At 36.1% G+C, this 24,742-nt stretch overlaps 1 protein-coding gene across 5 annotated transcripts in view; it reads right to left on the bottom strand.

Moving 5' to 3' along the window:
• The window catches only part of XPR1 (xenotropic and polytropic retrovirus receptor 1), a 213,916-nt gene that overhangs the window by 50,920 nt on the left and 138,254 nt on the right, over positions 1-24,742 (bottom strand). For all 5 annotated transcript variants that reach the window (XM_042976286.1, XM_042976287.1, XM_042976288.1 and 2 more), the window contains 6 exons: positions 19,492-19,715; positions 16,192-16,341; positions 15,842-15,925; positions 10,536-10,617; positions 705-895; positions 309-488 (listed from right to left, as the gene is read on the bottom strand). In XM_042976286.1, the coding sequence (XP_042832220.1) occupies positions 309-488; positions 705-895; positions 10,536-10,617; positions 15,842-15,925; positions 16,192-16,341; positions 19,492-19,715 (911 nt within the window). The remainder of the gene's footprint in view (positions 1-308; positions 489-704; positions 896-10,535; positions 10,618-15,841; positions 15,926-16,191; positions 16,342-19,491; positions 19,716-24,742) is intronic.

Below are 24,742 nucleotides of genomic sequence, written 5' to 3' on the forward strand. Positions count from 1 at the left end.
ACTTAAATAGATCACGAATTATTTATTATTAATTTGCAAAATAATTTCAATATCTGGACACTTCATACTCCCTTTTAGGAGGAAAAAAACTGCATGAATAAGTATTTCTCCCAGGGCCACTGCGCTATACAACATGAGGTGTACCAATTACACTATATTCTTTACCCTTGGAGCTAGAGCACCACTCACATAGATTACAAAGTGAACCATGCCTTCTGGAGTTGTGCAACAGCAGCCTTGGTTCCTCCTGGACAAAGCCAATGACCAATACACCACTCTAAAAATGGTAGACAAGTTTCTGGACTTACCAGCAGTTTAAGCAGCCAAAACCGGGATTTGTAATAGAAAGTTTTGGTGGGGTTGATAAGAAAGAAAAACATAAATCCATAAAGGACAAGTGGATACACATATGTGGGGATGACACTAAGTGGAGCAAAAAAGCATGCCAGAAGGCTTAGGCACCACAATATCCCGAGGAATCCAGCAATCTGATAAAGGATGGGAAAGAAAAGAAAAGAGAAAAATTGTTATTTTTATTTTTTCCATTACTCAGAAATATCTTCAATAAAACAAAGGTAAGATAAATGTTTAGATGTTAAGTCAATAATCTTCCTCAAGTAAAAGATGGATTTCAGCACCCACTAAACCAGCGATATAGCTAACGTGAACTATATTTGTGGGACTTTATGTCTTGCTTTGATTACCTCAAAAAGATGTTGATGAGACAAATTGCTTCTTGGATTAAGTTCAAAGATGAGCACATGATTCACTCCAGCCTGTCTCCAACCATATGTGTTGATGCCCAGTAGAAAAAGGAATTCAATCAGAAGAAAGCCACCCCGATAGATTCTTATCAAGGGCCATATATTTCTATCTGTTTCAAGTTTAAATACAGCTGAAAAAATATCAATTAGTTAGTTAGAAAATTCATAATGTCTCATTTAATTGTCTTCCTCGTAATTCTTGATGACACAGTCCTTGGCATAAAAAGTTTTTATAAATAAAACCTAAGCTTAGATTATCTCAAGAGCATGATAAACTTGTTTCTAGGTTCTTTCCCTTCATCATTTCATTCTGCAAAATTTCACCAGAATGATTTCCCTAAAACTTCACTTTGGGCATGTTAGTCCGTTGTTCCATTAGTTTCTTAGAAATACAGAGAATCACAGAAATACAGAGAATCACATATGGAATGACATAACTTCCTTGGCTTTGTTCAGTCATTAAACTGGTTATAGTATTACCTACCTCGCAGAGTTGCCGTGAAGATTAAAAGAAATGTTATACATGAAAGCGATTGAAAATAAAAGCAAGTGAAAACTGAAATGTCATATAAATGATAACAGTTAATATTTACAGAATGCTTACTATGTGCTAAGGACTGTTTTCTATTATTTTTTTTTTAAATTTTTTTTTTAACGTTTATTTATTTTTGAGACAGAGAGAGACACAGCATGAACGGGGGAGGGGCAGAGAGAGAGGGAGACACAGAATTGGAAGCAAGCTCCAGGCTCTGAGCCATTAGCCCAGAGCCTGACGCGGGGCTCGAACTCGGGGACCGCGAGAACGTGACCTGAGCTGAAGTCAGACGCTCAACCGACTGAGCCACCCAGGCGCCCCAGGACTGTTTTCTATTATATTTTGACATATAATAATTCATTTTACTTGTTTGTTTGAGAGAGCAAAAAAAGGAGGGGTAGAGGGAGAAGAAGAGAGAGAATCTTAAGCAGGCTCCACACTCAGTACAGAGCCAGATGTGGAGCTCGATCTCATGACCATAATAAGATCATGACCCGAGACAAAATCAAGAGCTGGATGCTTAACTGACTGAGGCACCCAGCCGCCCCCTTTTTTATTTTTAAATTTATTTTTAATTTTTATATATAAAAATTCATATAATCCTCACAATGGTTCCGTGAGTTAAAAACTATTTAATCTCCAGGGGGCGCCTGGGTGGCGCAGTCGGTTAAGCGTCCGACTTCAGCCAGGTCACGATCTCGCGGTCCGTGAGTTCAAGCCCCGCGTCAGGCTCTGGGCTGATGGCTCGGAGCCTGGAGCCTGTTTCCGATTCTGTGTCTCCCTCTCTCTCTGCCCCTCCCCCGTTCATGCTCTGTCTCTCTCTGTCCCAAAAATAAATTAAAAAAACGTTGAAAAAAAAAATTAAAAAAAAAAAACAAAAAAACAACAAAAAAAACCCTATTATCTCCATTTGACTGGTGAGGAAATTAGAGCACAGAGAAGTTAAGTAATTTGCTTAGGATTACCAAGCTAGTAGAGGGCAGAGCCAGAGTTTTAACTCAGAGAGTTTTGCTCCAAAGCGCACACTCTTAACCACTACATTCTGTTGTCCATATGCCCATACAAATGTGTAGTGCCACTATTACCCTATAGCCTTCCAGTTACTGTAAATTCAAACATGGTCTTGGAATTCAAGTTCTCTATCAGTCGGATCTCCAACTCACTTTCCCAAACTTATCTCACAGGGCTCCTAAACATTAATTCTTATCTCCTGATAAATTTTATTAGTCTTTTCACAAGTTTGCTTTTTCACACTTGCTTATATTGTCCCCTGTACCTAAAATGGTCTTGCTCTTTGTACCAATTCAAATTTTACTTAATATTTCAGAGCCAAATCCTTATCTATTCATACATTTATTGAATCAGTGTTTCGTTTTGAGCCTAGTCTGTGCCAAACATTTCAGTTTGGCTAATGATTTCTCAATTTTCCATATAACTATAAAATTTATTAGACTCACTTGAAATGTAGTTATATACTGGCTTATACTTAATTTAAATAACCATTTATTAGTTATCTTTGTATTCCTACAGTACATAGCATTTAATAATTTAAAAATAACAGGGTAGTGAAAACCTTTGTTTTGGAGTCAAATACTAAAGACCAGACTTAAAATTCTAGCTATTCTAAGGCAATTATTTTATTTTTCCAAGTCTGCATTTCCTTGCTGGAAAATGGGGATAATATCTATTCTCATAAGTTTGTAAATAAGATTAAATGTGATCAACATATATTACATGCCTAAAACAATAACAAGTATTCAGTATATATCAGTTTCTTTTTCCTTTTGCTTGAGGAAACCTCATTTTGTTCATTAGTTTCACAAAAATTTATTAGATGCCTTTTATACGTAACACCACTCAAAGAACTGGAGATTCAGTAATAAACAACAGACAAAATATATGTCTTCAGGAAACTTCTATTCTGTATAATGTCATACTGTCATAAAGGTTTTGAAGAAAAAAAAAGTAGGGTAAGGGGATGAAGAATGATGTTATTAGGTGCTATTTTAGGTAGGGTGGTGAAGAGGACCTCTCAGGAGATGACATTTGCAGAGATCTTAAGGAAACAGAGAATGAATCATGTGAGTATATGGAAGAATAAGGCTCCAAATAGTAAGTACAAAAGGCCCTAAGATAGGTATGAGCCCGGTGCTCCAAGAACAGGAAGAAGGCCAAGGCCACTATAATTGAAATAAATGAGAGGTAAAGTCATAAAGAGTTAGCCAAGAGAAGATCAGGTAGGACCTTTATAGTATCTTGTCAAGACTTAAACTTTTACTTTAATATATGAAGCCAATGAAAGGTTTTATACATAAGTGACAAGACCAATTAATAATATTAAAGGGCTACTCCAGCTCTTACATAAAGGGACTACAAAGGATCAAGCATGATAGCAAGGTTAGTCAGCAGATTATAAATAAAAAACTCTATATGGATTTAGATCCTGATTCTTAAGCAAAAACCATAGATACAACAGCCAGGAAACAAAAATAATAATCCTAAGTCTCAAAGAATGCACAATAAAACTACGAGAGCTAATAAATTCAGCCAAGTCGCACACTGTAAGATCAACACACAAAATTTAGTTGTCTTTGTATACATCAGCAATGAACACCCTGAAATGAAATTAAGAAAACAATTCCAATTACAATAGCACCCAAAAGAATAAAACACCTAGGAATTAATTTACTCAAGAGGTGAAAGACATGTACAATAAAAACTACAAACATTGCTAAAAGGAATCTCATGTACATGGACTTACAAGACTTGATGTTGTTAAAATGGCAATGCCAAAGTGTTTTGGAGATTAAATACAATCCCTATCAAAATTCTAGTTTTTTGTTTTTTGGGTTTTTTTGCATATATAAATAGAAAAGTCATTCCTCAAATTCACATGGGATTGCAACAGGCTCCAGATAGCTAGAACAACACTGAAAAAAGAAGAGCAAAGTTGGAGGACTCACATTTTGTGGTTTAAAAAATTACTAAAAAGCAGTGTGGTACTGGCATAAAAACAGACATACAGACAGAATTGGGAGTTCAGATATAAATCTATATACGTATGGCCAACTAGTTTTCAACAAGAGTGCCAAAATCATTCAATGGAAAAGAATATTTTCTTCAACAAATGGTGCTGGGATGACTGAATGTCCATATGCAAAAGAATGAAGCTGAACCCCTATCTCAAACCATGTACAAAAGTTAATTCAAAGAAAGGAAAAAAATAGAAAAATCAGGCTTTATCAAAACTTTTTTGCATCAAAGGACATTATGAAGAAGGTGAAAGACAACCTATACAATGGGAGATAATATTTGCAAATCACGTATCTTGGTAAGGATCGAGTACCCAGAATATATAAAGAACTCTTGTAACTTAAAATAAGAAGACAACTCAAAAAATGAGCAAAGGACTTGGGTAGACATTTTTCCAAAGAAATATACAAATATCCAACCAGCACATGAAAAGATGCTCAAAATCATTAGGGAAATGCAAATCAAAATATTAACAAGATACTACTTCACACCCACTGGGATGGCTATAATTTTTTAACTTTTTTTTACCATCTATTTTTGAGAGACAGAGCGTGAGCAGGGGAGGGGCAGAGAGAGAGGGAGACACAGAATCCAAAGTGGGCTCCAGACTCTGAGCTGTCAGCACAGAGCCCAATGCGGGGCTCCAACTCCCAAACCGTGAGATCATGACCTGAACAGAAGTCAGACGCCCAACCGATTTGGGCCACCCATGCGCCCCTAGGATGGCTATAATTAAAAAAATAAATAAATAAAAAGGAAAACCATAAACACTGATAAGGGCGTAAAGAAAATGGAACCCTCATAAATTTCTGGTGAAAATGAAAAATTATGCAGCCTCTATGCAAAACAATTTGGCGGTACCTCAGAAGATTAAACATAGAATTACAACATAACTAAGTGATTCCACTCCTAGGTATACATCCAAAAGAAATGAAACCAGGTACCCAAGCAAATCCATGTATATGCATGTTTTCAGCAGTACAATACACATTAACTACACATCTAGCACTCCAAAATACTATACCCATTTTCACTCATTCACTTGAATAGCTTCACAGTATTTCATTGCACAGAGGTAAATAACATCATTTAGCTTATTAAATAATTCCCAACTGATGTACATTTGAGTGGTTTCTAGGACACTGTTACTACAAACAAAATGGCAAGGAATACCCTCCTTTCATATATGTCCTTGGCATCCTGTTCAAGTATGTTTGTAAGATAAATTTCTCGAAATAAAATTGCTTAACCAAAGTGACTGTATTTAAAAATTTACATATACTGCCAAATTATCCTCCAAAGACACTGAATTAATACTCTTACTATTAGTGTATGAGTGGCTATTTCACACCCTTCTATAAACACATCGTGACATTTAAACACATTTAAATAGTCAAATTCCTATCTCTGTCAAACCAAAAAAATGAAATACGATATATTGTTATTGTATCAAATTAAATAACAGTTACTAGAAATCTGTAAGAGAACAATTTTTAAAAAATCTAATCAGGTAACTTCTCATCTTCTCAAAACTAAGTTATCTGAAATATGTGAATTTCAGACAAATTATTAAGTATCAGATCAAATCCCTTGGAGAAACTACAGCAATTACACACATTATTTTTTGATGTGAATGAAAAAAGAATCGTGCTTGTACATGCATTACTACTGCTGTGCTTCTCTCTCTGTGTTATCTTTCAAGTACCCGCTGGGACATAAATAAGCATAGACAGCTGGCTGTGCACTTACCCTGCCTCCCCCCCACCGACCACACACACAAAGATCAAACAAAGAAGAGTTGTGAGGTGAGAGAACATAATGCAGAAACCACACATATTAAAAAACAAATGAGGCTGTCTCATAAAACAGTCTATATTTACAAAAGAAAACAAAACCTGAGTTTGTCCCTGAAATAAAAAAAATTTTCTTTTCAACTCACTCACATGAAAAAAATGAAGGTTATTTTTTCTTATTATTTAATTCTGATGATGATGACAACATCACCACACTCATCTTGGAAATAAAAGAAAAAATTTCACACATAAATGACTGAGGTTTTCTTAGAAAGAACAACTCCCATGATATACTCCATATAATTTATATTGGTGTAGTGCTTCACAACTATATAAACATGTGTTACTTACACTTCTTAGCTGATGTCCATGAAGTGGTCTCAAGCTATCTCCTTCACACTAGGTGATTTTCTCATTTCTCTTCTTCATAACCCAGTCCCTCCTCCTATGCCCCACCCTCTTCCCCCACCAACTAAATCTCTACTCCTCTGTCTCCTCTTGGAATGCCCTTCATTCCATCACATCCAGCATAAATGCCATCTCCTTCATAAAGTCTTCCCGGATGCTTTCATTTAAAAGTAATTACTTTGTTCCTTTGACCTGCTTAGAACATTTAACATTTTCCATCTTGTAGTATATTATTATGTTTTAATATATGTCTTAATCTCCCTGGCATAAAAAACTTCATAAGGAAAGGGATTTTCTTATATCTCTTAAGGCTTGCATCAAGCTTAATTATGAGATACATAAAATTTACCTGTTGAATGAATGAATTCTAAAATAACCCTGTGAATTTAAGGTAGTACAGTCACTGAACAAATAAGGAAATTATTTAAAACAAGTTAAATGAGAGGCGCCTGGGTGGTTCAGTCAGTTGAGCTTCTGACTTCAGCCCGGGTCATGATCTCATGGTTCATGGGTTTAAGCCCCTCAATGGGCTCTGTGCTGACAGCTCGGAGCCTCGAGCCTGCTTCAGACTTTGTGTCTCCTTCTCTCTCTGCCCCTCTCCCACTCATGCTCTGTTCTCTCTGTCTCTCTCTTTCAAAAAATGAATAAACATTTAAAAAAATGAAAAGAAGTTAAATGATATCCTTAAACCAAAACAATTAACAAACAGTAGTGTTGAGACTGAGATACGGGCTAGGCCTTTTGAAGACAAGTCAGTGTTCCTTCCTTAACAACTAGCTTGATAATCTAGGGTTAGGTTTTTTATTACAATACTCCCATGCAGTCTATATAAGAAGACTGCACTCACCTGAAGAAACAGAACTAGATTAAAATATGATAATAAATTATACCAATATTAAATCATGAGCTTATAGTGGGCCATAATTATTAGATGTAATTTTCAGTAGTTGGTAGGAAGGAGAATTCTAAAAACACAAATGAATAGGTCAAGTTCATATGCTAAGAGTCATTACAACTTGGGTTATAATTTCATAATATATAATTGACAATCTTAATTAAGAATGTTAATGAGGAGAAACAACTTTGGTAAATTTTTCTTAAACATTTGCTGTATGTGTTGTACTGTGTTAGGAACCTAAAATACGAAAAATGAAAATACACAGTCCCTGCAATTGAGAATAGTAACTGTGACAGTGATAGAAACTTTCGTGTTCAGGCACTATTATGATTACTAAACACTGAAAACAGAATATAATGGATATTTATACAAAACCATCGTATTTTTTATGTTTATTTATTTTGAGAGAGACAGCATGTGCGATGTGCGGAGGAGGGGTATAGAGAAAGAGGGGGAGAGAGAGAGAGAGAGAGAGAGAGAGAGAGAATGGCCAGCAGGCTCTGTGCTGTCAGTGCAGAGCCTGACACGGGGCTCGATCTCATGAACTGAACCATGAGACCAAGACCTAAGCCGAAATCAAGAGTTGGATGCTTAACTGACTGAGCCACCCAGGCACTCCACAATACCATCTATTTCTAAGTTTCTTTGTAGACTTTCCTGAGCAAAATTTAATCCTTTATTAATGATTCAAGTTATCATTATAAGCATAAGAACACAGACTCTTGAGGTATACCATGACTATGTGCCCTTAAAGTAAAAGTCCTTGAATGCAAGAACCTTTGAGATTTGTGTCTTTTTTGCTGTTTGTGTGTTTTTGGTTTATCATTTAATTCCATCTCTGTCCTCTTTCATCCATTCCAATTTCCACCAATATTTTGTTTATTTTTTTAATGTTTATTTATTTTTGAGACAGAGAGAGAGAGACACAGAGGACAAGTAGAGGAGGGGCAGAGAGAGGGAGACACAGAATTTGAAGCAGACTCCAGGCTCTGAGCTGTCAGCACAGAGCCCGACGCGGGGCTGGAACCCACGAACTGCGAGATCATGACCTGAGCTCAAACTGGATGCTTAACCAACTGAGCCATCCAGTCGCCTCTTCCACCAGTATTTTCTGAGCTCCTTCTATGACCCAGGCAGTATTCTAGGTGCTAGAGATACAATGGTGAACAGGAGACAAAAGTCCAGGTATCAAGGAACTTACATTCCAGTAGGAAAACAGATAAAAGAAACATAAATATGTAATATTATGTCATGTACTTAAAAGTGCTCTGAAAAAAACTAATGTGGGCTGAGGAGACAGAACAGGCTATTTTAGGGTAGGGTGATTAAGGAAGGACTCAGTGAAGAAGTGGCATTTGAACAGAGACTGTATGAATGAAGTGAAGAAGTAAGCCACACAGACATCTTAGGGAAAAAGCCTCTTAGGCAATTGCAAGGGTTCATAGATGGGATGATATTCAAGGAACACCATAAATGTACTTGGAAACACAGTGAGACCAAGTGTGGGGAGGATGACAGGGTATAGTCAGAAAGCCCATAGGGGCAAGACCCTATAGGGTCTTTTAGTCTATAGAAAGAAGGTTCAACTTTATTGTAAGAGAAGCCATAAAGAGATGTTGAGGAGGACAGCAATATGATCTAACTTACATTAAAAAAAAAAAAAAAAAAAGAAAAGATATTGGTGGCTATGAGGAGGCAAGAGTGGCTGCAGTGAGTGCAGTGAGGCCAGTTCAGAAGGCTGGTGTGGTACACTAACAGGACACGGCTGCTTATACAAGGATGGCATTGGTGGAAGTGGTCAGATTCAAAATGGGCGAAGGGGGTGGAAAGTACAGGCTTCTAGTTACAGAATGAACAAGTCACAGGGATGAAAGGTATTACAAAAGTGTTGTATGGTGACAGATAATAGCTACACTGTGGCAAGCACAGCATAATGGAAACTGGTTGAATCACTATGTTGTACATTTGAAACATCTGACACTCTGTGTCAACTGTACTTTACACACACACTGTTAAAGATAGAGCAACAGGCTTTGCTGGTGGATTGGAGATATGGTATGAGAGAAAAGAGAGGCTAAAGGTTTTTGGCCTGAGAATCTGATAAAAAAAAAAATGATGATATATAGAAAAGAAAGTGTATTTGGGAGTAAAAAATATTTTTGTCCATGTAAGTTTGAAATGCCTATTACTATCCAAATAGTCAATTAGATATCAGAGGAGAGAGTAGACATACTTGAGAGTCACTGCCATACAGGTAATATTTATGGCCATAAGCCTGAATAAATTGCCTGGGTAGGAATTGAATGTCGACAGAGAGAGAATTTGAGGATTTAGTCCAGCAGTACTGCCCAACATTTGGATGTCACAAAGAAAAGAATAGTTAGCAAAGGAGACTGGAAAGAACTTCCAGCAAAGTTTAACAAGAAAAGCTGCAGAGGGTGGTTTCCCAGCAAAACCAAGTGAAGAGTTTCAAGAAGGGATGATTCACAATGTCAAATGCAGCTGAGGGCCATGTCAAATTCTGTTGGGAGGTTTAGTAAGATAATGCCTCCCTTGCTGTTATATCATTTCTAGATGTTGGGAGTGCACTTGCTTCCAGCAATCCCTTCTACCTCTTTCTAATTCGTAACTTTTAGATGATAGGAAATTATACAACCCAGTTTCTTAAAATTATATGGAGTAATTGTAAATATGTTCTGGAAAGGATGTGAGAAAGACTCCAAGAAGCAAAGTAAATAAACTTTAGTGCACAAATTTTGTAATCTTATTTACTCTCATCTGTGAACAAGGGAGTTGAGGTTCTTGATAACTGAACTCTGAAAATGTATAAAGAAATTATACATAAAAACTAGAAAACATGGAGAACAAAAGTCATAAACTAGTAATGTTTTAAAAGGAAATATGTCCAAAAGGAAAAGCAAACTAAGCAAATGACCAAACACTGCCCCATCTCCCCCAGTCATTTATAAAAACAAAAAACAACCCTGACAGATTTCTCTTTCAGAAGCAGCTTTGTTAGTTTGATACCAGCTTTGACAGAAGGACAGAATATAACATGGGCATATTAGTAAGAATAATTTAGCTTAAAATTTTAAATGACTTACCGGCAAGCACAAGGGTAATATTCAGTACAATGAATATTCCACAAAACAGGCCAACTCTAAAAGTAGTCCATGCTGGTGCAGGCTGTAGACAGAAAAACAGCATGCCAGGTATAGGGCAAAATACTGCATACATTCAGCATATGATCTAATAAATTAGTACTATGAATCCCAAAGCTCTACCATGAAAACAAAAATATTTTATGAACTGAATTTTTATAAATCAGAACCAGAGAAACATCCTTCATCCTCCTATAATATGAAAACAGAGTAGCCAGTTATTCAAATTCTTTTACAGAAATCTGAATTACTAAATAAACAAGATTATAATCATAGACGTCAAAGTATACATACACTGAGTTTTCCTTATAGGAGAAACCTGAGTGCAATTTCATTTTTACAATGTATACATCTTTAAATTTCATAAGTCACTCTTTACTCAGAGTTCACGTAATTGGTAGAAGGAACCATGGAGACAGTGACAAGATTAACAACAACTATTTTCTATACTACTTACACTATTAATACTGGGATAATTTAAAGTGAATTTTTATTTATTTATTTTAATGTTTATTTTTGAAAGACAGAGGGAGAGCGTGAGTGGGGGAGGGGCAGACAACAAGAGACAGAGACAGAGACAGAGACAGAGAGAGAGGAAGAGAGACAGGATCTGAAGCAGGTTCCACGCTGACAGCAGTGAGCCTGATGTGGGGCTCAAACTCATGAACTGCAAGATCGTGACCTGAGCTGAAGTCAGATGCTTAAGCAAATGAGCTACCCAGGTGCCCCTAAAGTGAATTTTTAAAGACATGCTAGAGGGGTGCCTGGGTGGCTCAGTTGGTTAAGCGTCTGACTTCAGCTCAGGTCATGATCTCACAGCTCGTGAGTTCGAGCCCCGTGTTGGGCTCTGTGCTGACAGCTCAGAGTCTGGAGCCTGCTTCTGCTTCTGTGTCTCCCTCTCTCTCTGCCCCTAACCCACTCACATTCTGTCTCTGTCTCTCTCAAAAATAAATAAACATTAAAAAAAAAATTTAGTTCTGTGTTTTGTTTTTTTTTTAATTTTTTTTTCAACGTTTTTTATTTATTTTTGGGACAGAGAGAGACAGAGCATGAACGGGGGAGGGGCAGAGAGAGAGGGAGACACAGAATCGGAAACAGGCTCCAGGCTCCAAGCCACCAGCCCAGAGCCTGACGCGGGGCTCGAACTCACGGACCTCGAGATCGTGACCTGGCTGAAGTTGGACGCTTAACCGACTGTGCCACCCAGGTGCCCCTAGTTCTGTGTTTTTAAAAAAAAAAAAAATAATAAAGACATGCTAGAGATTCTCAAGAGACTGGTATATCTGAATCTCCAGAGTATAAAGGTTAAAGAATATTTTTCTCCATTTTAATGCAGATTTATATCAACTGCTTTCTAATATAAAAGAAAGTACCTGATATTTTAAAAGTAAAGGGATGAGAAACACAGGAAAGAGAAAATATTGTGGATTTAAATATTTGCAATGAGTGTTATAAAGAGATTCTGCTGGTTTTTAAGGTGATATTATATTTAAGATGGTTTAAATGTTTTCTAAAAACCTTTAAATGAAAAAAAAATTGAGACTCCCTCCGACTTACATATTATTAATGAGTAACAGGTATCTGCAATTGTTAGTTTAAGACTGAAAGCATCCAGAGGGAAGACTGTCATTTGTATTTAAAAATTTTTTTCTTTAGTTTAAAAATTGTGTAATTTATCATATAGGAAAGAACACATAAAATGTATTAGAACTGTTAAGGAACTGAATAATAAAGTGTGCCTATGCCTATCACTCATCTTTAGAAACAGAACATTTCTATTAACTTTGACATCTCTAACCCTTCCAGATCCATAAACCTTCCCCCCTCGCCAAAGATAACCATTTACGTGTTTTTTTTTTAGCTTTACCAACTCTTCATGCATTCAGAAACACCTTAATTTTTTGAGATTAATTTTATTATTAATAGTTTTACTGAAATATAACTGATATAAATTAAAGCATACACATTTATGGGGCGCCTGGGTGGCGTAGTCGGTTAAGCGTCCGACTTCAGCCAGGTCACGATCTCACGGTCCGTGAGTTCGAGCCCCGCGTCGGGCTCTGGGCTGATGGCTCAGAGCCTGGAGCCTGTTTCCGATTCTGTGTCTCCCTCTCTCTCTGTCCCTCCCCCGTTCATGCTCTGTCTCTCTCTGTCCCAAAAATAAATAAACGTTGAAAAAAAAAAAAAAAAGCATACACATTTAAAGTATCTAATTTGATGTTCTGATATAAGTAAACACTTATGAAACTATCACCATAATCAAGACAATGAACATATGTATCACCTGCCGTGCCCCCCCCCCCCTCCCCCGGCCAAGAGATTCCTCACGCCCTTCTGTAACACTTTTCCTCTCACCACACCATCCTACCCCTAGACAATCATGGACCTTTCTGTCATTATATAGTAGTTTGCATTTTCCAGAGTTTCAGGTAAACAAAACCATATAGAGTATGTACTCTCTTTTGGTCTGGCTTCTCTCACTCAGTGTAATTATTTTGAGATGCATCCATACTTTCCATATATCAATGTTTATTCCTTTTTATTGCTGAGTAGTATGCCATTGTATGGATATACCATAATTGTTTATCCATTCACCTAATTGAAAGATATGAGTTGTTTCCAGTTTTAGGCTATTATGAATAAAGCTGCTACAAAACATTTGTGTGCACATCTTTTTTTTAAAAAAAGGATTTTATGTATGTATGTATGTATGTATGTATGTATGTATGTATGTATTTAAAAGTAAGCTCAACACCCAAACTCATGACTCCAAGATCAAGAGCTGAATGCTCTACCAACTGAGGCAAGCAGGAGCCCCTTGTATACACATCTTTATATGAAAATATGCTTGCAATCTGCCTTGGGTAAATACCTATGAGTGTAATGGCTAGATTATATGGTAGATGAAGGTTTAATTTTTAAGAAACTGCCAAATTGTTTTCCAATATGGTTGTATTATTTGATATTCCAATAGCAGCATATGAGATGTCAGAGCTTTTGTTCCTCCAACATTTAGTGTGTCATCATTCTAATAAGTATATATTATCTCATTATGGTTTTAATTTGTATTTCCCTATGACTGATGATATTGAACATCCATTTACGTTTACTTGCTACTTATCCATCTTTGTGTGTTTGGTCAGATTTCTTGCCCACTTTTAGTTTACGTCGTTTGTTTTCTTATATTTGAGTACTGGAGTTCTTTACACGTTTTGAATACAAATCCTCTGTCAGATATATTTTGTAAATATTTTCTCTTAGTCTGTTGCTTTTCTTTTCATTCTCTTAATATTGTCTTCTGAAGAGAAGTCTTAAATTTTGATGAAGTGCTTTTGGTTTTACTTGTTAGATCTCTGCATAAACCAGCCATCAGGATGTTTTCCTGTATCTTCTTCAAAAATGTGTAGTTTTTGGTTTCATTTAGGTATACTTAAAATTAATTTTTGTATATGATGTGGAGTTCTAATGTTTTTCTTTTGCAGTTGGAAGCCAATTGCTCCAGTGTCATTTATTGAAAAGACTATCCTTTCTAAGCTGAACTGTCCTTACATCTTTATTAAAAATTAGTTGTACTTAAATCTTTACATCTGTCTTTGCATCTTTATTGAAAATTAGTGCACAGGGGCGCCTGGGTGGCTCAGTAGGTTGAGCATCGATTTCAGCTTAGGTCATGATCCCAGGGTCATGGGATTGAGCCCCGTGTCGGGCTCCACACTGAGCATGGTACCTCCTTAAGATTCTCATTCTCTCTCTCTCTCTCTCTCCCCCTCTGCCCCTCTCCCCTACTCACACACTCTCCCTCCCTAAAAAATAAAGAAAAAAAAATTTATTTAATTAAAAAAAAAAGAAAATCATTTGTCCATGTATTCATTGGTCTATTTTTGGACATTTTATTCGGTTTCATTCATCTACTTGCCTATCTTGACACTAATACCACACTGTTCTGATTACAGTAGTTTTAATAAGTTTGATAGGAAGTAGTCTCAATCTTTCAACTTAGTTGTTCTGAAGTTTTTATGGTTATTCTTGGTCCTTTGTATTTCCATATAAATTTTTACATTTGCTAACCAGTTATACATACATAATAAATATAAAGACCTATTGAGATTTTGAGCTGGATTGTGTTTTATCTATGGATCTATTCAGGAAGAAATGATACCTTAGAAATATTGGGTTTTCTAACCCATGAAAATCGTATATCTCTCATGCATTTGTCTTCTTTATTTCTCTTAGCAATGTTTTAGTTTTCAATGTAAAGATGCTGTACATCTTGTGTCAGATTTATCCCTATATATTTCTATTTTAATTATAAACAGCATTTAAAAATTTGATTTCTAATTATTCTTGATTATATATATATACACAAATATATGCAATTTATTTTATATGTTCATCTAATATTCTGCAACCATGCTAAACTCACTTATTAGTTCTAGTAGCTATTCTAATAACTCACTGCATTTTTCTACACAGGTTATCATGTCATCAGCGAAAACCCCACCAGTTTTAGTTCTTTGTTTAAATCTGAATGCCTTTTATTTCTTTTTCCTACCCTCCTGCACTGGCTAGAATCTCTAGTACAATTTTGAATAAAAGTGGTTAGATTGAATCTCCTTTTTTGTCCCTAGTTAGGGAGAAGGCATACAGTGTTTCATCATTAAGTATAATATTAGTTGTAGGTTTTTGCCTTTTATTAGGATAAGGAAGCTTTTTTTGTTACGGATTTCCATTCCACTGTGGTCAGAGAACATATGCTCTATGACTTAAATCCTTTTAAGTTTATTGAAACTGGTTTTATGACACAGAATATATCATTTAAATTTTTTGGTATAACTACTGTGTAGACATCATTTAATAAATTTTTTTTAGAAATTTTTTTAGAACCTTGGCATTTTGGATGAAGATATGCAGTACCCGAGCATACCCGAATCCTCCACCACATATCACGAAATAAAAACCTCATCTTAATCATTTAAGGAGACCCGGAAGTTAGGATGTCAATAAAAATAAACAAGAGAAGGAGCACAGAATAAGAAGAGAAAGGTGAGAAGACATTATAATTCATCATGAAGTGAGATGTGGCATTTAATATTTTAAAAACGAAATAACAATAGTAACAACTACTTTTAAACTTTGGCTGACATATATTTTTTTAAGTAATGAAACTAGAATTTTACCAGCTAAATAGATTATGTTGATTACTAAACAGACAAAACCAACTGGCCAGACAACTGGAAGAAAATACGAACCTGAGCAGCTCCCAAAGGGGGAACACGTAAACGCTTCATAGCTTTTTGTCTGTCACCATCTTCAAGTTCATTAGTCACTACAGCCTAGAAAGACACATTAAATTTTGACACAGGTTATACTAACCTTGAGTAATACATAAATAATTCTGAACCATTTATACATATGGTATTCTGATAACCTCTTGGTGACTATATACTGAATAAAAAGCAAAACAAAAAAATCATGAATAAAATTATATTCAAAGCCAGCAAGTAATTACAAAAAGGGAACAGAGATGAGGAATTATTTCATTAAAAATAAGACATTAATTTTATTGAAAATATATGGCACACAAATGAAATTACTATACCTCAGTTTCAGAGATGAGCTGGTTGATTTTCTTGCACGTATAAAAAGGCGCCACTTCTACATGAGCCACTCGCCAATCTGCTCCACGAGATGTTTCCAGGATCTTGTCATGCTTTTTGAGGATTTTTCGAAACCCTGTAAAATTCAGATTCTACAGAAAGAAATGAGAAAAACTACTGTAATTTCCACCACCATAAAAGGAAAACAATAAGCACTATGCATTGATGAGCTGACTGAGGACTGAGTACTGAGAGAAATGGCAATGCTTTCATACAAGCATTTACTACTAAAAAGATAAGACTCTTCTTTCTTATTCCATCTGTTTATTTCAAGGTAGTATCATCAGTAATGGTAGTACCATCAGTAATAAAAGAAACCTTGAACTATGAATCCTAGTATTTCTATTTCAAGTAAATTAATAAAAGTCTTAAACTCAAAACATCTTTATTTCCATTTTCTTATGTACAATATTCTCAAAAAGGCTAGTTGGTATTATTTTGTTTCATGATCAAAAGAAGACTGTCAGAAAAATGTTTGGATTTATCATACATTGACTACATTTCTTAGTTTTGTTTTCCGAAGGACTGGCATAGCTATGTATTTTACCTCTAATGTGCAACCATTTATGAACAAGCATGGAAAAATGGAAAATCATCTATTTCTTTTAACTTTCATTTTACTTCCATCCATTCTCAGTTTGGGGATGGGAGTGTGAAGAGAGTCAGTAGAAGTGATCACATACATAGGGTTTCACTGATGGTGGGTGAGAGCTTGCACTCTTTCTCCATTTCCACAATATCAAAATAGTATACTTTTTTACATTCTCAAATTGTTGTTTTTTTGATCAACATGCAAGAAAAAGCAAGAAACCGGCTTTTCATGGTTCTTTAAACCAGAGGCTTCCAAATTTGTTGATCACATAGTCCTATCAGTAAAAAAATTGAATACTGACTCCAAATTAGACTTTGCATGCTTCCTAGTTTGTATATAATTTTTTTTCTCATACTTTAATAAATCATCTTAAACTTTCCTTGGGGTGCATACACCATGAATTAAAGACTGCTTTCAATTTTCCTTTCTCCTCACTCTCAATATAAATATATTCTTACAGAATAGCCAGCCTCAAAGAACAGAGAATGGATCAGAACTTTTTTTTTTTTTTTTTTAATTTTTTTTCAACGTTTTTTATTTATTTTTGGGACAGAGAGAGACAGAGCATGAACGGGGGAGGGGCAGAGAGAGAGGGAGACACAGAATCGGAAACAGGCTCCAGGCTCCGAGCCATCAGCCCAGAGCCTGACGCGGGGCTCAAACTCACGGACCGCGAGATCGTGACCTGGCTGAAGTCGGACGCTTAACCGACTGCGCCACCCAGGCGCCCCGAGAACTTTTATAATTAATGATTATTTTTGTTTTCCCAAACTTTTTTTTTTAATGTTTATTTGTTTTTGATGGGGGGGGGGGGGAGAGAGAGAGAGAATGAGGGAGCATGAGTGGGGGAGGGCACAGAGAGATAGGGAGACACAGAATCCAAAGTAGGCTCCAGACTCTGGGCTGTCCGCACAGAGCCCAATGTGGGGCTCAAACTCACAAACCATGAGTTTATGACCTGAGCTTAACCAGCTGAGCCATCCAGGCGCCCCAAGGAGCTTTTTATAATGACCCCACACAAAAGCTGGTGGGAAAGTTAGTAAAACAAAATTTAAGAGGGGTATTTCCCTGTAACACACAAGCATAATCAATGAAACATGAAACGTTAATGTTTTATAGCATTATAAGAAAGAATACATTTTTGTTTCTTTTTAAATATAAATTATAATGCTATAGATAAATTTCAAAGGAAAATAATTTCTCATGATATGCTTTACTATTCTTCTTTGAATGATAAAATATTAAATTATCAAAGAAGAACACAGAATTATGAAAGAGATGGAAATAAGTACATGCATTAATAGCTTAGATTACTGCAGATATGAGACTATAATGTCTTCTTATTTTAAAACTCCCAATTTACCCCTAGAATACTTTTGTTGTATAATCTTGAGTTTTCATCCTGTGATGATTCTAACCACAGATTATTAGTACTAATCACAATAAAATGGAAAAAGAATAGTACGTAAAGTCACTAAATTTAGAGATTAGAGAAGCTTTTGCCTACTGAAATGTTTATTATTGAACAAATCATCTGTTTTTCTATAAATCTGTTATAGAGTCAACTATGTAAACAAATCTGTGAAGAATTAGAAATTAATAAATGCCTTCAATTTCCATAATTTAATGTACATGGTAGTAAGGCTTTACAGATTGGATTTTAAAAATAGTCATATATCCTAATTGCATAGATATTCAGTCTCTATATATATTTGCTGTGACCTAATTTCTTTTCTCTCACAAGAATTCTTTTCTACTTAAAAAAAAAAAAAACCTTTATTTTAATTCTAATGTAGTTAATATACAGTGTTACATTAGTCTCAGGTGTACAATATAGTGATTCAGTAATTCCATAAAGATTTTTTTTATCACAGAGTCATATTGCAGGCTGCGGATAATAAAATTGGAAGGATTGTTAGTTGTAAATTGAAAAGTCAGTATCTTTTATAATATTATTAGTGTTAGTTTCAGGAAAGTTAACTGTCTAATTGCCTTTGTGGAAATTTTGCTATAGGTTTGGAGGAATATAAAGCTCTTACATAGCCAGCGGTGGTTGGGTAAACATACACAATTTCTTATTTCTATTCACCACTACCACAGATGCCTCTAAAAACAGGAAGCAAACCATTAGGAAGCAAACTGTGAGTGAATATAGTGAATGTTGTACAAAAAGTTTTCAAAAACTGATCTTCAGAAACAGAAATCTTTTCACAAATCTTTTTGATGTTTATTTTTGAGAAAGAGTGAGTGAGAGAGAGAGAGAGAGCGCGCGCGCGCAGAGTGGGAGCGGGGGAGGGGCAGAGAGAGAGGGAGACAGAATCTGAAGCAGGCTCCAGGCTCCGAGCTGTCAGCACAGAGCATGATGTGAGGCTCGAAAGCACGAATCATGAGACCATGACCTGAGCCGAAGTCAGACGGTTAACTAAGCCACCCAGGCGCCCCCAAAATAGAAACCTTGTTACACTATTTTGCTACCTTTGATATGTGGTTTTTAGCCAATAAGAACAACTGAAATCACATTAAGAACCTAAAAAATAATGACATGCTAAAGATTTCCCTTTTTGGATTGGCCCGTTAGTATAGTTCACGGTTAATTCCAAATTTCTCAATTATTTGAAGATTCCATTCTCCAGGGTAAAAACTGAAGTACCTGATAGTTCTGCAGCAGGATAAGACTGAGGTAGAACTCGCTGAAGGCCAGTTTAAGGTCTTTAATATTCCTATGTTGGACACGTTCCTCGTGGGACAAGTGGAAGACTGGCTTTCTGCGTTGTCGCAGTGTAGTAACGCCAGTGCTCTCTTTCTGTGCATCCAGTGATGACTGAAGCTCATTCTGAAGTGTAGCAAACCTGCGCTGAGCCTCCGCAAGCTTCTCTGTTAAAAAAAAAAAGAAAGAAAGAAAAAAAAAAGAATTTCAAAACATCAAGATAAAAAACCTGGTAAAGTTCTCACTGACTTCTGAATTTTTAGTATTTATTCCAGTTTGTTTCCCTAAAATTTCTAGGGAAAAAAATGTTACATGTAATATTTAGAACTGGATAGGAAAAAAATGTTTTGGTGTAACATTTCATCCTATCATTCTATCCCACGTTTCCCTCCCTGTAAAACCTCAAGTGTACCCTTTGTTTTTACAGATGAAGATACAGAATTTAAAAAGCCGTGAAAAGTGAGAATGCAAAATGGTACAGCCACATTATAATCTGGAGAACAGTTTGTCCATTCTCGAAAAGTGAAACATAGAGTTAGTTACCTTAAGATGCAGCAATTTCACTCCTAGGTATATACCCAAGAGAACTGAAAACATACGTTCACACAAAAACTTGTACATATACATGAATATGTATTCACAATAGTAAAAAAAAAACCTGGAAAAATAGTAAAAAAAAAAACCCCTAAATGTACATTAACCAATGAAAGGATAAGTGAAACACACACACACACACACACACACACACACAGGAAATATTATTCAGTCATAAAAAAGAATGAAGTACTGATACATGCTACAACATGAATGAAACTTGAAGAAACCATGGTAAGTTAAAGAAACCAGACACAAAATGCTACATGTTATCTTATTCCATTTATATGAAATGTCCAGAACAGGCAAACCCAGATACAGATTAGATTAGTGATTGCTAGGGTCTAGGGGGTTGGAAGAATGGGGAATGACTGCTAGTGGGCATAGGGTCTTTCGGGGATGATGAACATGTTCTGGAATTATATAATGGTGATGGTTGTACAACCTCGTGAATATTCATGATTTGAATCTCTCTCCTCAGGAATACCTCAGTCTCTTTTAATCGCTTATGTGAGTAGTCAGGCTTCCTTGGGATAATCTCCCATTTTTTTTTTTTTTAATGTTGATTTATTTTGAGATAGTGCGTGCACATATGTGTAAGCAGAGGAGGGGCAGAGAGGGAGGGAGACATAGAATCTGAAGCAGGCTCCAGACTCCAAGCTGTCAGCACAGAGCCCGACATGGGGCTCAAACTCACGAACCACAAGATCATGACCTGAGCTAAAGTCGCACAGTTAACCAACTGAACCACCCAGGTGCCCCAATAATCTCCCGTTCTTAGTCAACTGATTTGGGACCCTGAATACAGCTGCAAAATCCCTTCAGAGCAACACCTACATAGATGTTTGACTGAATAACTGGGAAAAGATAGAGAATACATGAGGAGGATGGAATCTCAGAGGCCTCCTTAGAATTATGCTATCTCTGGACTGATGCAAATTTCTAGAGACTCCAAATGCCACTTGGTCCAGCAGTCAAATGGAGATTTATAGTGTTCAGGTTTAACTCACAGTGGACCCAGATGGTCCATGAACTCACACTATGATTACTTTCTCAGTTCTAGAATGTATAACTGGAATAGAAACATCAGGCCACTTGTACAAATCTCACATTGACTCTGACCCAGGGATAAGGGCCATTATTGTCGGAAGGAACTTCTCCCTATCAAGATAATAATCAAGAAGCAAAAACACATTCCTAGGGGAACTCCAGAGCTTAGTGCCACAACCAGAGACTTGAAAGATACAGGGATGTTGATATCTATCGTTCCCCATTTAATTAATCTATTTAGTCTGTGCAGAAGTTGTATGGATCTTGAAGAATGACTGTGGATCACAGCAAATGTAATCAAGTGCTCATTCCGATGTCAGCTGCCATTCTAGATGTGGTATCATCACTGGAGCAAATCAACACAGCCTCTAGCACCTGGTATGCAGCTATGCACCTAATAATACAGCTTCTTATCTGGCAGCAGATGCCAGCATTGTCTGAGCCCCAGAAATGGCACCATTCCCCATAAGTACTGGTCAGCCACCTAGTGGCAGGTTGAATGCAACTGGATGCAGGGGGCAGATCTGTCCTCTCTGGAATAAATGTATTCTTGATATGGTTGTGCCTTCCCTGCTCATAACATTTCTGGCTAGCACCACTATTACCTGGAATGTCTTATCCATTTTCATGGTATACTACACAGCTTTGTTTCTGATCAAAAAACTCATTTCACAGCAAAGGTAGTAAAACAATAAGCATATCCATGGAATATAATGGTCCTACCACATACCCAGAAATTGCTAGCTCAAAGAAAGACTTAAAATGAGAGACAAAACTCTTGAAGAATAGGGTTCTGCCTTATAGCATTAAGACCATTATATTGGTGTTTTCGCAAACACAGTCAAAATACAGAGTCTACGAATCAAGGAATGGAAGTGGGAGTGGCTCCTTTCACTACTATACTAAAAATTCACTCACCCAATTTTTGCTTCCCAGTCTGCAACTTGAGCTCTGTCTATTGGTTAGTTCTCAAGAAGAAATGCTTCTTTCAGAGGAATACAACAACAGTTACACTGAATTGGAAGATGAGAAACACCTGGCCATTTGGGGCTCATCATACTACTGAACCAGTAGGCAAAGAAGTTGTTTACTGATTAGTGATTGATCCCAATGACCAAGGGGAAAGTGAATTGTTGATATACAATAGGAGCAGGGAGGATTGTGTCCATAACCCAGGAGACTCTTTGGAATATATCCTAGTATTTCCATGACAAGTAATAAAAATTAATGGGAGGCCACAGACATCAAAGAAAAGAATTATTGACGATTCAGACCCATTAGGAATTGAAATCTGGGTCATTCTATCCACTAAAGAACCCTAGTCAGTTGGGCTTCTGGCTGAAGGCAAAGGGTAGCGGACAAGGCAAAATCATAGATACAAACTATGGCCTCTTGACTTCACGCTCTTTTACATAGTTTGTATTTTCCTCTTTTTGTTGCATTCTGGGTAATTGCTTCAGCTCTATGTTCAAGTGTATAAATTCTCTTTTTTTTAAATTTTTTTTAACATTTATTTTTTAAGAGGCAGAGAGAGAGCATGACCAGGGGAAGGGCAGAGAGAGAGGGAGTCACAGAATCTGAAGCAGGCTTCAAGCTCTGAGCTGTCAGCACACAGCCTGACAGGGGGCTCGAACTCATAAGCAGTGAGATCATGACCTGAGCTGAAGTCGGACGCTTAACTGACTGAGCCATCCAGGCGCTCCTATAAATTCTCTCTTAATCTCTACCTAATTTACAGGTTTAACTGGTTAAGATATTAATTTCAGTGATTATATTTTAATTATTAAAAGTCCTAATTGGTTATTTTAAAAAGTCAATTTTGATCGTTTCTTCTTTGTTCATGGTTTTGATATTCTTCTATGTCTTTAGCCATACTAAGCATATTGTTTTATTTTGTATCTAATTAATTTTGCATATTTTATGCTGCATCTTACTGTTTTGTAGTTGAGAGGTTTTCAGGATTTCTTCCTAATCATCCATATTGTAAGAAAAAGAACTATTTACCTATTTTCAAATCTCCAACTGAAAAGGCAAAATGAATCTCAAATTTCTTATTAAAGCCAAGCATTTCCACTGCAAAGTTGTTTATCTTATTATCCTTCTGATCAAAAACAATATAGAACTTTTTGGTTCTTTCTTGGTTCACTGTGCACTTAATGATTCAGTAATTTTTTCGTGATGCTTCTAGATCAAAAGATACATATAACACTTCTGTTTTATTAACAACTTAAATATTTATGCCCTAACCAGTTAAAAGCCATATGAAAAAACAGTATACACAAATACATACACAATATATAATGAAAGAATGTGAGACAAGGTCAACTATAAATTACTTGGCTGATTAAAAATCTTAGGTAACTTGTAAGACCCAAAAGCCAGAAAATCGTAAGTATATGAATGATCAACTTTTACTGTTAAAAGACTGATACACGAATTTGCTATCTGTTTACCATCCTTAGCCACAAATGTCAATACATAAATTTTGTAATTATTTACATCTTTCATCATATGGATATTAAAAATGAAAGTAGTCCAAAAAATGGAAAGAAAGAAGAACTGTTACTTCCTGCATGCCAGCAATGTCATGAAACAAATGCCTCCCCATCTGGCAAACTCCTCACTCATTTTACAAGGCTAACCTCAAATATTATTTTCTACATAAAGTCTTTCTTGCCTAACAACTCTCAGCTACAACTTGAAACTCCCGCTACAGGGCTCTCATTAGACCACAAACATGCATACAAAGCACACTGAACATATAATTCTTTGTTTATATGTTTGTTTCATTAACCGTGAGCTCTCTAAGGCCAATGCTTCTCTCTTGAGAGCAAAAAAAATTTTCATGTTTTAATGGTGAGCAGTTTTCTAATAGCTTTTTCAGATATACTTTACACAGCATAGAATTCATCGATGGTAAGCATAGTTTGGTGATTTTTAGTAAATCTGTGGAGTTGCGCAATCATCAACACCATTCAATTTTAGAACATTTCTAACATCCCATACACTTCTGTCATGGCCACTGGCTGTCATTCCTCATTCCCACCCCTAGCCCCAAGTAACCACTGATCTGCTTTCTGTTTCTATAAACTTGTCTTTTCTGAAGGAAATTCCTTTACTTTTATAAAGGAATCATACGATGTGTTGTCTTTTGCATCTGTCTGGATTCTTAACATAATGACTTTGATGTTCATCCACAGGAGTTTGTTCTTTTTATTGTGAATTATATTTTGTTGGGTGGATATACCACATTTTGTTTAAATATGCATGTTGATGGACAATTGTTTCTATTTTTTTACTATATAAATTATGCTATTAATATTCACATATAAATTTTTGTGTGGACTATCATCATCATCTTTATATTATAAGAGCTTGCATACAGTAGGCTCAATCAATGTTTGTTGACTAAGTGAATGAATGAATATGTAGGAAAAACTCTCTAGTAATCCAAGTGCCTATAGAGAAATAGAGGAATAATAAATGCCAGGGGTATTTTGCAGTTTTTGAACCAGTGATTCTCTTCCTTAAGGGGAAATGGAAGAGCACA

Source organism: Panthera tigris, chromosome F3 (assembly GCF_018350195.1).
Source record: "Panthera tigris isolate Pti1 chromosome F3, P.tigris_Pti1_mat1.1, whole genome shotgun sequence".
Taxonomy (NCBI): Eukaryota; Metazoa; Chordata; class Mammalia; order Carnivora; family Felidae; genus Panthera; species Panthera tigris.